Source organism: Botryllus schlosseri, chromosome 3, assembly GCF_051294905.1.
Source record: "Botryllus schlosseri isolate E-star chromosome 3, Bs_hap1, whole genome shotgun sequence".
NCBI lineage: Eukaryota > Metazoa > Chordata > Ascidiacea > Stolidobranchia > Styelidae > Botryllus > Botryllus schlosseri.
The window spans coordinates 37147691-37164191 of NC_137238.1; the positions used below are offsets into that span (position 1 = coordinate 37147691).

Sequence of the window (16501 nt, forward strand, 5' to 3'; positions counted from 1 at the left end):
GAGACAGAAAGAGAGAGAAAATAGCACAGAAAAATATTGATAGAGAGGAGAGCAATAGACAAGAGGGAGAGAGAGAGAGAGAGAAGGGCAGCAAAGAGAAAGAGAACTGTTTAAGGCAGGTATATAGAGAGAAAGGGATAAAATGGAATTTTGTAAATAGGTCTGATAGATGGCCAGAAATAGAGGGAGAGAGAGAGAGGGAAAGGAAGGTTGTCGACAGGCCAGATGGACATAAGGAGAGAACTCGAGGGAGAGAAAGAAAGGAAGGTTATAGACAGGTCAGATGGACATAAGGATAGAAATAGAGGGAGAGAGAGAGATAGAAAGGAAGGTTATAGACAGGTCAGATGGACATAAGGATAGAAATAGAGGGAGAGAGAAAGAAAGAAAGGAAGGTCGTAGACAGGTCCGATGGACATAAGGAGAGAAATAGAGGGAGAGAGAGAGAAAGAAAGAAAGGAAAGCTATAGACAGGTCAGATGTACATAATGAGAGAAATAGAGGGAGAGAGAGAAAGAAAGCAAGGTTGTAGATGTAGACAGGTCAGATGGATATAAGGATAGAAATAGAGGGAGAGAGAGAGAAAGAAAGGAAGGTTGTAGATGTAGACAGGTCCGATGGACATAAGGAGAGAAATAGAGGGAGGGAGAGAGAGAAAGAAAGGAAAGCTATAGACAGGTCAGATGTACATAATGAGAGAAATAGAGGGAGAGAGAGAAAGAAAGCAAGGTTGTAGATGTAGACAGGTCAGATGGATATAAGGATAGAAATAGAGGGAGAGAGAGAGAAAGAAAGGAAGGTTGTAGATGTAGACAGGTCCGATTGACATAAGGAGAGAAATAGAGGGAGAGAGAGAAAGAAAGGAAAGCTATAGACAGGTCAGATGTACATAAGGAGAGAAATAGAGGGAGAGAGAGAAAGAAAGCAAGGTTGTAGATGTAGACAGGTCAGATGGATATAAGGATAGAAATAGAGGGAGAGAGAAAAAGAAAGGGTATATACAGGTTAGATGGACATAAGGACAGAAATAGAGGGAGAGAGAGAGAAAGAAAGGAAGGTTGTAGACAGGTCAGATGGACATAAGGAGAGAAATAGAGGGAGAGAGAGAGAAAGAAAGAAAGGTTGTAGACAGGTCCGATGGACATAAGGAGAAAAAAAGAGGGAGAGGGAGACAGAATAGGAGATTGAAAATAGCCAAGTACCAGACAGAAACGGGCAAATAGAGCGAGAGAACAAGAGAAAATAGGAGATTGGAAATAGCCAAGCTCAGATGACAGAACAGAGGCCAATTGCGTTTAAGAGAGAAAATTGTCCAGGAAACAATTCATAGAGAGGACAGCAATACATAACAGAACAGAATATATATGCATATATATATATATATAGAGAGAGAGAATTGGGCGAAAAGAGACAGAGAGAGAGAGAGAGGAGAGAGAGAAGGACAGCAAAGACAAAGAACTGCTCAAGAGTGTCGAGTCAAGACAGATATAAGTAAAAAGAGAGAGAGAGAAAGATATAAAATGGAGGTTCGTAAATAGCTCAGAGACACAGAACAGGGGCCAATAGAGAAACGGGGAGAGAGAGAAATTTGCTCGGGAAAAATATCGATAGAGAGGATAGCGATGGAAAAATAGGGAGAGAGGAAAATAGCTCCGAAAAGGATTGATAGAGAGGATAGCAATGGAAATATATATATATGGGGTCATGGGGAGCGAGAAAAAATAGCTCTAAAAAGGATTGAGAGAGAGTGAGAGAGAGAGAAAGAACGGAAAATCAGAGAGAGATTGATAGAGAGGAAAGCGATAGACAAAAATATATGAGAGAGAACGGGAAATAACGAGACACAGAGAGTGAGAATGAGAGAGAACAGCTTAGATATATTGATGAGACAGAAATAGAAGGAGAGAGATAGAAGGGGAGAGAGATAGAGAGAATTTAGGAGAACAGGATAGAGAGGACGGAAATATAGAGTAAATAGCTCAGATATACAGACGGTCAGAAATACAGAAAGATAATGGGAGTATTCAACAACCTCAGATAGACAGAAGGTCAGGAATTGGCAAATGGAGAGAGAGAGAGAGAGGCAAAAGAAAATGCAATTTCGTGAATGGCGCAGAGAGATAAAAGGACAGAAATAGAGAGAGATAATTTAGGAGGGCAGGGAAGAGGACAGAAATAGAGAGAAAAGCTCAGATAGAGAGGACAGAAATAGACAAAGAGATAGAGAGAGAGAAAGTCACACAAAGAAGATGGAATTTTGTAAATAGTTCAGATAGGCAATAAAACAGAAATAGAGAGAGAGAGAGAGAGATAGAGGGTAACCGAGAAAGAAAATAGGAGAGATGCGCTTGTAGCTCCTAAAATTAATGTAAATGTATCAGCGTGCTTTCTGCGACAAAAATTCTGAGAAACAATGACAAGCACAAATTATAGTACTATTGTAAAATCACGGATAGAGAGAGAAAGTGCAGTGCTAGAGATTTAGAGATAAAACTCAGAAAGCACACGGCGAGAAATTGAATAGTTGAAAGGGCATGATAGAGTGAAATTTGGAAATTGAGTCAGATTAGACCAAGACATAGACAGAAGCGGGGATAGAGAGAGAGAGAGAGATAGGAGAGAACGCAATTTTCCCACTTACTACATTGTCGTCTTTTTCTTTCAGATTTTGCAGCCGCTGTTTGCGGGCCTCCTCGAAAATTCGTTTTTCCTCCTCCAACAAAGTCCGTCTTTGTTCCTGTCGCGAAAAATATTCTGGATAAAAAATGTCGGCACCGCACCACCCACAGTTGTAATGACACGGTTCATGGCCCCACTCGTGTAGTGATTTTTTGGTGACTCGTTTCGAGTCACTGTGTGCAACAGCTCAACCTGTACTTGAGTCCGACTCAAATCGCGATTTTATAGCAACTCAACTTGACTCGAGTCATTTTCTTAAATATGGAAAATAACTTGACTCGACTCGCGATTTTTTAGCGACTCAACTTGACTCGGACTCTAACCTTTGAACCCCGACTCGGAGGTAAATCGACTTGACTCGAGTCAAACTATAAAAGTAGTATTGGACTCAAACTCAAGTCTTAACAGTGTGACTCGGACCTTTGAACCCCGACTCGGCCGCGAATTGAAAACGACTCGACTTGACTCGAGTCAAAACCATAAAAGTAGTATTGGACTCAAACTAGAATCTTAACACTGTGACTGGGACCTTCGAACAATGACTGGAATTGACTCGGCGGTGAATTGAAAATGACTCGACTTGACTCGAGTCAAACTATAAAAGTAGTATTGGACTCAAACTCGAGTCTTAACACTGTGACTCGAACTCGAACCTTTGAACCAAGACTGGAATTGACTCGGCGGTGAATTGAAAATGACTCGAACTCGGTTCAGAACACTGCGACTCTGACTCGAAATTGACTCGACTTGACTCGAATCAAAACTATGGAAGTAGAATTGACTTGTGACTCGAAGCCTTGTGACTTGGTTACAACCATGGATAACGCACCTGAATTTTTCGTCTCTCTTTCTCTATCCGTTGCCTCTCCAAGACGTCGAACTTCAATTTCGAAGAATCCAGTTTGCTAGGAAATTGTTCTTCGGTTTGCGATTTGGCTTTCTTCCGGCGTTTCGTCAATTTTTTTGTTCTTTTCTCTTGATCTCTCTCATTCTCTACTTCTCGTTCGCTAGCATCGAACACAGAAGCACTTGATGTGTCGGATTCCGTGTTGCTCTGTGAATAAATACATCGATATCAGGGTTGTAATGACTCGAGTCACGATTTTCTCATTATACGGAAATCACTCGACTCGAGTCAATCTGTGTATAGACTCGACATTGACTCGAGTCGTTGCGCGTGACTCGAAACACGTCAAATGACTCTAGACTCAGAAGGACAAGACCGACATTTCATTGTAATTCCGAAGAATAGTAAAGTAACCACATTATTGGGATTTCGTCTATTGGTACTGGTACTTGAAAATGCGATCAGAAACTGCTGAAAGTGAGGAAAATTAGTATATTATAAATGCGAACCATTCGATATCACCAAACATAGTTATAAAATGCGGGTTTAACTAGACTTTAACTGGAAACTAAGTAGTCAACAAAATGAATCGGACTCGAGTCATAATACCATGACTCGGACTCGACCCTCGGCTCGCTGACTTGGACTTGGACTTGACTCGTTGGTGAATTGAAAATGACTCGACTTGGCTCTAGTCAAAACTATAAAGTGAGATTGACTCGGAGGTCGATATACAAGCTTGAGGTTGTATTGAAATGCTTTGGCATATAATAGTTACCGTAAATTGCTGTGCGTTGCCGAGCATTTTCCGTTCTTCCTCCAAAAGCATAGCTCTTTCACTTTGGATTTTTTCCCGTTTCTCGTACAATTTCTGCCGCGCGGCTATGTCGGATTTAGTGAACGACGAGTCTAATCGACGGGGCTTGTTGCGCTTGCTCTCCTGGACGGTGGTTTCCGGTTAGGACACAATCGAAAGTGGTTTCGGGGCAAGTTTGGACCACTTAGATGGGTGAAACTGGCACGAAAACGACATGAAATAGCACCTGCGTCACCGTGACTGAATATATTTATGAAAATTGCCCCTGTTTTCAGTGATTTCAGCCATTTTGAGTTATTCGTGAAGAGTCATCTTGCAATTTTGACGGTAGCTAACTCTCATTGACTTAGGGTTACCATACGTCCTCTTTCAGGAAATTGAAAATGTCCTCTTTGGCAATTTGTCCTCTTTCACAGCGTTTACAGCTAAGATAATGCACAGTACTGATAATCGGCAGTAACGACATGACATAGGTACCTAATAGGGCCATTAGAGTGGGTCTTCGGGAGTCGATTGAGAGTGATGGCCTCTCTTTTAGTCGACACTACAAGATTTCCAGTGAATAATTAAAAACTAGATGCTTACAGTGTTCATACCAATGACCAAATCCCTAACTTGAAACTACTCACTTGAAAACTTTTGAGACATATCATTATCTATCTACTACTGCTTGGAGCAGCTTTGGCGGGTCTTAAAAATTGGAATTTGAGTGAGATAAACGGTATTACTTCTACTTCTACTCGAGTAGCATCGCTGATTGCTTTCAGCACTTGTGCGGCCTGGTACTCAAAAATACCTTTTGCTCATCACTACTGCCCGAACTGCTGCGACCATGCTCCTTGAGGCTTTTCTTGGATTCTTCAAATATCTTGATTTCTTCCTCGAGCAGTTTTTGCCTGCAAAAATGGGATCACATTTTGAGTAGGTACTACAGCAGACTTGGACAACTTAATTATTCCGGCTGTCTAATTGGACTAATTTGAAGGAATTGCCGGTAATCTAATTCTAATCTAATTTGTGAAATGTATCTATGCTATAATTTTAATATTAGTCTAATTTCTGCTTTTCCTGATATTGCTTTATAGTGGAAAACAAGCCGTGTTTGGTGTACAGACATTTGCCATTCTCATTCTTATGAGAATGACCTAAAATTGATATGAAATGAAATTAATTTTTGTTGTGTTTCTGTCTAATTCAACTTTCAAGTTTTTAGTAAATCAGTGATTCTAATCGAACTTGGAAAAACTGAGGACCATAGCTGTCATTCTAATTCTAATCTAATTTGGAAAGCTGTGTAGCTATTACAGCAAAGAAACATTCCACAAATGAGATAATCTAGTTGTCAATGTCTGGCCTGAAGATTGCTGTCTCCAGTTGCATACTATTGATTTGAATAATGTGCTGTACATCAGCACGAAAATAGATCCAAAATCTTAGCAATTCTAATGACCTTCTCTCTTTTATCCGCAGTCTCTCCTCTTCCATTCTGTCCTTTGCGATTTCGTCGAATTTCGTTCGTGCCGCCGATAATTTCTGCGGTTTTGGCTGCGTATCCGTCTCAGATTCTTCCGATGACGAGCTTCCATGCCTTGAAGCCTGAAACTCAATAGGATTTTGTCACTACATAGAACTGGTCAGGGTTGTAACCAAGCAACAAGGTCACAAGTTCTTTAGACTTTTATAGTTTCACTCGAGTCAAGTCGAGTCATTTTCAATTCACAACTGAGTCAAGTCCGTGTCATAGCGTGCAGACGCGAGTCCGAGTCCAAGTCATAGTGTTCACTGTTTAGTACAGGGCTGGCCAACCTTTTCAGCCAAAGGGCCACATTCGATCGACGAAATATTGCGCGGGCCACTAGCCGCGCGAAGCGCGAAAATTTTTTGACGTTCATAGCTCAATAATATTGTCACTTGACTATATTGCGGGCCTGCAGTATATCGCTGGGATCAGTTTGCCAGGACTGAACTATTCAGCGCCTGGACATATCAATTTCGAAAGCTTCGACCAACATGCGCCAATCGTTTTGTGCCTAAGCTAGGTCGCATGACACTTTGTCTCGTAACCGAGAATATAGTTAGACTCAATCTGATACATTAAGCGTTCTTTCATCTTAGCCAAGGGGTAACAATATTAAAAGCAAGAAATCGAGTGACCACATGTTGCGCGAAGCGTGTAGAAAATATTTACTTTTGATAAATTTATCGCAAATTATTTTGCTTTATTGTGGTGTACGAAGATCTACCAAAGTGTGACTGGCTCATGGAAATGCTAACGCGTTGTAACTGATATTTTAGTCATAACATCTCAAGTGTTGCTTTCAGACTAATCAAATTTTTGGTTGGCCTTGCAAGTTCACAATCTGTGCAATTCATTTTTTATAACATTACCAATTTCGGAAATTACCTCGCGGGCCACTCAAAACCTTCTCGCGGGCCACATGTGGCCCGCGGGCCACGGGTTGGCCGGCCCTGGTTTAGTATCAAGTTTAAGTCAAGTTTAACTCACTCCTGTGAAACTTTCGGCTGATACGGAATGCCTCACATTTGTAATATACTCATATTTCTCAGTCTGAACACGTTTATTTAATCAGATAAGAAATATTTTCTGGCCCTATTTTTCAAGTATCTGTCCTGATGTATGAGACTTGAATAAGTCGGATGGAATATGTCGAGTCATATGACTCGAGTACATGTCGAGTCAATACACAAATTGACTGGAGTCGCTACAATCCTAGCACTGGTGATAGTTGACCCGGTTATACATTTACTAGAGCTGGCCACAATTATTTGAGTACTCGAATCTGAATCTAGTACTAGTTCTAACTATTCAAGTAGAGTAGTTGGTGATTATTTTTTTTAATGCTGAAATTATACACTCCTCGCTATGAAAAGTAATTATAGTTTTGACACCATTTTCCACAGTGGAAGTCTTGAAACCCAGGATTGCAACAATGTCACAAGGTTCCGAGTCACAAGTCAATCTCACTTTTATAGTTTTGACTCAAGTCAAGTCGAGTCATTTTCAAGTCCGAGTCCAAGTCAGTGAACAGACGGTTGATCTGAGTCATGGCGTTGTGATTCGAGTCCGAGTCATTGTGTTCACTGCTCAGTGCTCACGTTTGAGTTCAATCAGGTTCAACCCACTTTTATCAACTCTGCGCGAGTGATATAGAATGGCTCGCATTCATAATATCGTAATTTCCTCAGTCCTAACAAGTTCTGGCCATATTTTCCAAGTATCAAGACTGATAGACGAAATACCAATATTGTGATGACTTTACTATTCTTCTAAATTACAATAAATGTCTGTTTCAGGCGTCCTAGTCTCGAGTCATATGACTTGGTTCGAGTCATGCACAATTAATCGAGTACAAGTCGAGTCGATACACAAATTGACTCGAGTCGAGTCATTTTTCGCATTTGAAAAAATGACTTGAGTCAAGTCGAGTCACCAAAAATCGTGACTTGAGTCATTGCAACCCTGTTGAAACCTCTATTTCTCGAATCGCAGCATACGAAATATGTAGTACAAATCGATGCACGTTACTGGAAATGGGAAGTCGTGATCATAGCATTGTCATAATGTGGAATGAAATTGGCATGATCGAAAAAATACAAAATTATCTTTAATATGATGAAACTGAAATTATATTATTGGTGGCAGGCCTAGTGTAAAAGGTACATATTTCAACTTTCCACATCTTTCATATTGTTATGATGTCAATATGAGTAATACTACACGCCATACTTACAAGTCTCTGTTCTCTGAAATTTCTCTTCTCTTCCTCCAGCCTCATACGACTATCTTCTTCCGCTTTTCTCCTCAACTCCTCCTCTCTGGCTTTTGCTATTTCGTCGAACCGAGTCGCGAGTCTTTGCGGCTTGATCTGTTCCGACGTTGCAGGTATCATCTTGGTTGTTTCTTCGTCCGAAATTTCTCCCTGAGATTACCGGCATTTCGCTCCAGTTAGTCTAATTAGCAAAATAGAATTATCTAGTTTTCCAAGTATATGCTGTAGTAGAGCATCACACAGCAAATCACCGGTACGGGGATATATCTATCTATCCGTATATCTATATATCTATATATCCCTGCACCGGCATCACGATTTCGTCAAACCGCGACATGTGTTTTCTTGCTGTTCGGCAGCTGACAAAAGACGATATCCATTGTTTATTTCTATGATCATCCAAGCGAAACCATAATACCATAGTGTCCACGTGTTCCGCATCTATAATCTATCCAGAGGTTAGTTACCTATCGTTCAACACAACAATTTATGTTTATAGCATAACTCATCAAAAATGCGCTGCGCACTATGTTGCTCTGACACAGAATGAAAGTCGCTTCGGAGTACAGGTCATGCATATAGGCCTACTGTAGAACTGTAGTAATATAGGCCTACCTATTGTATATTCCAGACCCGGGATCTATTACACAGAGACTAATCGTTCTTTGGTACGTCTTGGTATTGACATAGTTGTTTATAGTAGGCTACTAGTCTGAACCCTTGTTTTTTCAATCATGAGATTAGGACTATAGATTTAAAGGAATTGAGATGGTAGAATTTGCGCTTGATTAGACTAGTAAAACAAACCTAACTTGTTAATGAAGTCCCGAAACTAGCGGATCTTGTCAAGTATCAAGAACGTTTCAATGTGAGAAAATCTGAAGAGTAGAGTTATCATAATTTGAAATTCGGAAAGCAGGACACTATTTACAAATCACAAAATTGGACTAGAAAACGGGTAATTTGGAAATCTTCTGAATAGGAATCTGCAGTAAGGAAATGTGTTAGCAATATCTTGGTGCATACTCGTTTAGTATATATTACGAAGCTTCTTTTGATAATGTTCGACGGTAGGAGAGGAATTCTTACACGGTTCTGAGAATGCATGTCCCTGAACGCTTGTCTTTCCGCTTCCATTTTCATTTTTCTCTCCAAATTTGATTTATTGCGCTCCTGCTCGATTCTCTGTTTCGCTAGTTCTTCGAATTGTGACGCCACCAGTTTACCCGGGATGTTTCTTTTCTTCAGAAGACTTCCAATGTTTTCGTCTTCGCTGTCGAAATGTTCGTTTTGCCTCTAAAATGCATAATTGTTATAAAATGATGGGTAGGATAGGATTATTCGTGTCGCGACTTGAATTTAACGCAAATGAAACGGCAACAAAATGAAATGATAAATTTGGAGGAATGCTATTATCTGTGATACATGAAGATTGATGAAGTGTACGTGAAACGAATGGCGGATGATTCCGAAGTCACGTGTAATTCGATGTTGTGATGAAGTTACAACCTAACACTCAATGCCACCTCTTCAAGTACAGATATCATTGCCATCGTGCAAGCCAGTTTTCTCTTCATATGTGCGATCAAATTCGTCTTCTGCGTTGCTGCTAATTCTCTCTGGAACTTGATCGTGATATTGCCACGACACAGCGAAGCGGAAGCGCCATTCAAAGTGAAAGACTTTTTACAAATACGAGCGGCTCTCAGACAAGCCACAATGTCGGTTGGGTCCTGGGAGGAACATTATAGACTTGGACTACTGTCTATATTTTCCAAATAAGACGATAGAATCAAATTTTTGAATTATCAAATTATTTAAATTAGAATATAATTAGAATTATAGCTACACAGTTTTCACCAAATTAGACTAGAATAAGAGTTATAGCTACCCAGTTTTTTTTAAGAATTAGATGAGAAATAATTAAAGCTACACCTTTTTTAAAATTAGACTAAATTAGAATTATACCTCGCCTACACATTTTTTCACGAATTCGATAACAATTAGAAATATAGCTACACAGTTTATTCCTAATTAGACTAGAATTACAATTATAGCAACAAATTTTTCACTAAATTAGACTAAAATTAGAATTAGGACTACACTTTACTTTTCTAAGTTAGACTAGAAATAGAATTATGAATAGTGTTTTGAAATGTGAATAGCTCTGTTAATTTTGAAAATTGAGTACTTCGTCAGGTTCTAGTTGCGAGTTTTGAAAAATGAGAAGTTCTAGTTCTAGTTCTAGTTGTGACATTTGAAAATAGAGTTGCTGTAGTTCTAGTAGTACAATTAAACAATTATTATTATTTACTGTAATTAAGCAGTACTACTTTAAGTAGAATTAGAAGTAGAAGTACTTCGTTAGTACTAACTCTGCTAAATAATCTAATAAGACAACTAAAATTACTAGTTTTGGCTGGCAAAAATGACTTCAAGTAGATCCAAATCTTTTTATAATAAAGGATAGAGCGGTGAAATCAATCACGAGTTAAGAAAAATTGTCATCCTGACTCTGTGGATTTTTTGAAAAGCACGTTAATCCTACCTCTTGTATTTTCTTTTTCGCTATTTCGATTTCGATCATTTTCTTGTCTCTCAAATCTTTGTCGGTTCTCCTTCTTCTCTCGTTTTCGGCCTTTTTCTTTTCTTCCTCTCGCTTTCTCTTTTCCAGCTCTTCGAATTTTCCCTGCAGACAATTTCAGACTTTTTTCGAGACAAGGAATTTTTGTAGTATCTCGAATTAATCAGAAAAATGACGAAAAATAGAATAGAAATTATGCTGATGAAACCTATATTCATTCATTATATCCTGGATCAGGGGTCCTAACCTGGGTCCATATGGGGGTTCGCAGACTAACTCTAAGGGGACCATTAAAATACTAGAGGACTAAAGGTACAACTATATACAAAACTACGCTTGACCAGGATGACAATATATGATGCAGACTTCTACGAACTACTAATCTAGTTAGTTGAAGGTCAACTTTAACTCCCGTTTTTTTGAGAAGTTCTAGTTGTAGTTATAGTTGCGGATTTTCAAGCGCGAGTAGTCCAAGCTCTAGTACTAGTTGCGATTTTGGAAAAACGAGTAGTTGTAGTAGTAGTTCTAGTTGCTACTTTTGAAAAGCGAGTTGTTGTTGTTGTTTATTTAACAAAACATTTGGCGCTTATCGGCTGACGGCCTTTTCCACCACGGTCGTTGAGCAATTGAGCATAGTAAGCGAGTAATTGTAGTTCTAGTTGCGGGTTTTGCAAAGTGATGAGTTGTAGTTCTAGTTGGGGATTTTATAAAGTGGGTGGTTCTAGTTCAAGTTCTAGTTCTATCTGCGACTTTTGAAAACTGAGTAGTTGTAGTTCTGGTTGCGACTTTGGAAAAGGGAGTAGTTTTAGTTCTATTTGCGACATTTGAAAAGGGAGTAGTTTTAGCTCAAGTTCTAGTCGCAGATTTTCAAAATTGAGTAGTTTTAGTTCTAGTTATAGGATCGGTTCTGAAAATTGAGTAGTTCTAGTGCTAGTTGCGGATTTTCAAAGTGGGTAGGTAGGTGTTCGCTCGAGATAAAAAGTGAAGAAACACTCCCTTAGAGCCTCGAATCTGGGTGAGAATTGTGATCATAAATTGATAATACCTTGACTGTTCCGCTTAACTTCGGTACAAACGTGGCCATCTTCTCTGATGGCTTCAATTCAGGGTTGCTGTCTACCATCAACGCGTCTATCTGAAATAAGTCAGTGTTCTGAAGATATGAAAAATCGGAAATCGACTCAAATTAATCGCACCAGGGTAGGGCAACTAGTTCTAGTTTCAGCCTTTTCAAATTAAAATACCATCAGAGTGACTTAATTTTTAAATACTAGGAAATTAAATAGGAATAGAATTATCTATTGTACAAGTCTAAATCGAACCTCGGCTCTAAACTTGGCGACTTCCCTCAATCTTTTTTCTTTTTGAAGCTGTCGGCTTTTCTCGCTCTTTTCGTGTTTTTTCTTTCTCTCTTTTTTCTCGGAAACCGCATTCTGGAAGCGGTCGATCAGATTTCCGTCGCCCAGCGACGAAACGACTTTGATCGGACCTTTAGATCCTCCATTTTCGCGGTGCTAAAATCAATACTTGTTCATGTGAAGACTCTTGTACAAACGACCAATCTAGTATTCTGATGGTTGACCAGTGTTGGGATCAAGTCACTACCTTCTAGTCACGAATCATCTCGAGTCATTGCGCATTTTGACTCGAGTTAAGTCAAGTCAATCAAATCACAAGTCAAGTCACAATTCAAGTCATTCGAAGGACAGTGAGCGATGATTCAAAGTCATTGCATTTTGCTAGTTGTGTGAAAGACTGATTGATTGGTCATTATCTTGTTCTAGTTGTAGCTGTAGTTCTAGTTCTGGTTGCGAAGTTTGAAAACTGAGGAGTTCTATTTGTACTTTCAGTTGCTGGTTTTGAAAGTTGAGTAGTTCGATAGTTATTGTTGCGTTTCATCGTTTGGCGTGAATCGTGATACCTTGTTCTGTTGTGTAATGTTCATGTAGCAATAGCTAGCTCACGCAATCAGCGCAACTAACAGTGGCGTAGCCAGATGTCGGGTTTCTGGGGTCGTCTCGTAACCCCTCCCATTTCAAATTCGAAACCCCGTTCATTTGATATGGCGATTGTATCACCGTGTTTTGTTAGTTAGTAACAAGTTTTATGGGTCGTCAGTTCTAATCCTAATTCTAGTTGCGCATTTTGATAATCCAGTTGTGGTGTTGATATTTGAACAGCATAAACACGAATATTTTTGTCTCACACCCGCCAGCGTAGTCGTTAGCGTTTATAGATAATTCAAAGGAACATTGCATATGTATATTAAAAGTTTGGTGATACGATTTCAATTCTCTACTACAGTTGCTGACCTATAATCTCGGTTGAAGTAACAAGCCCGTATGGTCGTAGTGCTTTTATTAAGTAATATAAATATCAACACTTGAAGAAGCTTAGGAGGTACATAACTTTAATATACAATTGACTAGTAGCCTATATTGATATCGAAATCGAAAAAATAAACCGAGTACTTCCGGCTTACACTCGCCAGGGGTAATCATTTACAAATGGGAAAGAATATTGTGTATCGACATATAGCCAAATATGAGTTTAGCATTCCACCTGTTCGCCTCCATTATCAGAAATTCCATACCGGTGACGTCATATCTGGTGATACGATTGTTGATATACAATTTCAATTATCTGCAAGTTGCTGACGAATAGCCCTGTCAGCCGAAATTATTCGGGTATATTTATATTATGAGAATAACACCCGTTACATATGGACTCAAATGAATTTAGAATCACGTAATTACCTTTCTTCGTCGCTTTTCTTTCTGTTCCTCTTCCAACTTTGAGCTTTCCGACATCATTAAGTCACTTTCCGATTATTTTATGACTGTTTCATACATATCACTACAAAGTGCAGATGATCAGATCTGGTCTTGCGAGCAAAGTTGACATATTGTAAGGCAAATTGTCGTTAAAACGGTTACAATGCACTTATAGTACCAAGGGAGTACTTGCGACAATGCGCTTGAAAAGCAAACGATTGCTTTGCTAGAGTCGGTTAGGGACTAGGTCCAGGCCTAATGATTCCAGTAGGCTACTCGAATCTGAATTGAATGTTAATGATAATAATTCCAGTCGACTAGTGATATGATTTTTCGAGTGCTAAAATGGTACACTCTTTGCCACTAAGAGTTAATTTATCAACGAGAATATTAGTCTCGATACCATGTTCCACTGTGGGCCGCGGAGTCAAACTGGTCGAGAACCACTGATGTAGCAGCCTACAAAGTTACGCACGGTACTGGAAATTCACCTCTGTGAATACCAGCCTACAGTATTGTCACAAAGTGCAATGAAATAGTTATGGCCGAAAAATATCTAATTATCTTCAATGTGATGTAGAGCTGGCGTTTTATTCTTTGTGGTCATAATGAGTGATAGCCTAATCGGCTTCAAGCTTAAACTTGATTCAGGATCGAATCACTCAGGTCGTCGATCTTGCTCAGCCATAATCAGGATATCTGTGATTTACCGTATGATAGACTCAAATGATGCTTGCTTGACTACAGCTTATCTTCATATTATCTCCGTTGCCCTACCTTACCTAAACATTGCTGGACTGTATTTTAAGACCGGTTTCGTTTGGCAGCGTACTTCTCGGGTTTCTTACCGAAGTAAACTTTATAGATCTTGGTGTGTACTGGCGCCAAATAGTCCCTAACCCGTCTATGTCAATTTACGAAGTGTAGCATCATGGATGGCGTTGCGATTCGTTGAAATGTCTCGAAAACTTGATATTAAGAAGTGTCATACACGCGAACTCTAGAACTTTTTATGTGATGGACGGTCATTTAGCGGTGACGAAATCAAACGGCAGTTACTACATTGATATTCCCAGCAACCATGCATGTCGACAACGGCAAGTATAATATTTAATATCAATGGAACTTGAATCAATCGTAATCAAATTGTCGTCTCTCTACTCTATTATATTGTACTGCTATATGTACTATGGATTTGACACAGTCAGTCGTCGGGTCGAGACTCGATAGTGAGCGCCAGGAAGCTCGAAGCGATTAAATTATAGGCCTATCTCGTGTGGTCTCAATCGAAATATAACGTGATTGGAAATCGGGGCAATGAAACGGAACTTGAAAGCGAGCATCACTCGAAATCTCGTGGTATCGCAACAACACTAGCTACAACATATATATTTAATATCTAGAGATGTACGCCTAAGTCTATGTATCTCGTACACAAGTATAGCGTGATTCCTAGGTATGAGGCCTTTAGTCGAATCTGTATCTCAAGCTCAACCTCTATATATCTTTCTCACGAACGCGTTAATCTACCTACAGTACGGGTTAGGCATAACAATAAGTTGATAGTGAAAATCATTTAGCACTGAAGGCAATTTTACGGAGTAGCCTACGATTATCAGCGACTGCGGAGAGTGCGGACCAGACTTGAAATACTAGATAATCATAGTTTTTCAATTAGACTAATTAGAGCAAAATGAATTTATAACCTACTAATTTGTGAATAGTTTCTGTGCTCACAATTTAATTCAAATATAATTTCTGGTTTCCTGAAAATGCTACAGGAGAACTGTATAGTGTGAAGCGAGGCAAGCTTGCTGTACAGACATTTGCCTTTCTCATGTTCAAGTTTCCGCGAATTCAGTAATTCTAAATGTAATCGAATTTGACAAAGATAACTTTAGCTATAATTCTAATTCTAATATACTTTGGAAAAGCTGTAAATTTCCCAGTCGCGCAACTCAAGTGATAGCATAAACTTTCCATCAACCGACCTGACCATTTCGGAATGAAACGCGACTATTTAGTCCCCTTAAAGCAATATATGTTAGATTGATCAACATAACACGCCGGTGACACGCTAGTATACCTATTGATAAACCTGTATTATAACGTGACCAGATTTCCAGACCTCACGGCCGAGAGCCTGAGTAATAACTACTCTTGGGACATCTGACTGTTACACTTTAAACCGTTTTGACATGACACAGCTGGCCTTATCAGCTTACATTAGCCCGGCCGTTGATGAGACATTTGTCGACTGCGCGATGGGTATAAATCGTTGCGCGTGGTGCGAATAATTTTGTCGCCCTACTTTCTAACAGCAGCTGATCAAAGATAGTCCGCTGTATCGCACTTTCATTACAAATCACTAAGGCTGTATATGTATAGTGTATATTTATAGATAAGCTGTAATGTAGATAGAGGAACGCATGTACTGTAGGCCTACAGGTGTGAGCATATTATAAAATATTTATCGCAAATGCAAAACCAAGCAGATATAAATATATATGATCATAGATCAGCGGTTCTTAACCTTTCGTAACCTCTATACACTTACGCTAATGTGCAAGCCTTCGTGGAACCCTAAATTTTCGCTGTAAGCCACACAAACAAAAATCCACCTCCATAAACATCTAATGCGTTGCTATAGATAACTGGCGCACATATAGACATCTCCCTCGTATTCTAGTTTCCCCCTTTTCCGAGTTTGGCAACTGGAATTTTTTTACTCAATTAAATTGGATTTTTAATTACTGAATTTGCATTTAGTAAGAAATTCAACTACTTGAACTGCATAATCCGGTTCAGTTCGTATCGAGTCAGAGTTCATTCTGATCAGCGTGAGAATTGCGAATGTCTCTGCGCCAAGTTCGAATAGTTTCGCCCTTTACAGTTATCTTGCAGCATTTAAAGGATAACCAGAGATTGAATTACTGAATTCGTAGAATTATTCTCACATTTTTTCAAATTAGATTAAAATCAGAATTACGGTATAAAGTTTTTTTCAGA

General features: G+C 39.3%; 1 protein-coding gene and 2 long non-coding RNA genes across 7 annotated transcripts in view; 1 reads left to right on the forward strand and 2 right to left on the reverse strand.

Annotated features, from left to right (window-relative positions):
- LOC145435248 (uncharacterized) overlaps positions 1-16501 on the reverse strand; it is an 85874-nt gene that overhangs the window by 15713 nt on the left and 53660 nt on the right. The window lies entirely within an intron of this gene.
- The window catches only part of LOC145435174 (uncharacterized), a 32467-nt gene that overhangs the window by 12349 nt on the left and 3617 nt on the right, over positions 1-16501 (reverse strand). The window contains exons 2-13 of one of the 4 annotated variants that reach the window (XM_080312476.1): positions 13475-13574; positions 12041-12232; positions 11764-11853; positions 10683-10823; positions 9661-9867; positions 9224-9430; positions 8096-8284; positions 5794-5939; positions 5140-5239; positions 4305-4466; positions 3509-3733; positions 2641-2737 (exon numbers count right to left, since the gene is read on the reverse strand). In XM_080312476.1, coding sequence (XP_080168602.1) covers positions 2641-2737; positions 3509-3733; positions 4305-4466; positions 5140-5239; positions 5794-5939; positions 8096-8284; positions 9224-9430; positions 9661-9867; positions 10683-10823; positions 11764-11853; positions 12041-12232; positions 13475-13531 — 1813 coding nt within the window. In that variant the 5' untranslated portion in view covers positions 13532-13574. Of the gene's footprint in view, positions 1-2640; positions 2738-3508; positions 3734-4304; positions 4467-5139; positions 5240-5793; positions 5940-8095; positions 8285-9223; positions 9431-9660; positions 9868-10682; positions 10824-11763; positions 11854-12040; positions 12233-13474; positions 16469-16501 lie in introns of those variants that run through there. The other 3 variants (XM_080312477.1, XM_080312480.1, XM_080312479.1) reach the window with 3 other exon arrangements.
- Positions 233-1135, forward strand: LOC145435251 (uncharacterized). Of its 2 annotated transcripts, none has more exons than XR_013913756.1 (4): positions 233-474; positions 543-678; positions 747-799; positions 994-1135. It is a non-coding gene; the product is annotated as an uncharacterized LOC145435251 (long non-coding RNA). The 2 variants fall into 2 exon arrangements; XR_013913757.1 differs by having other exon boundaries at positions 543-595; positions 664-799.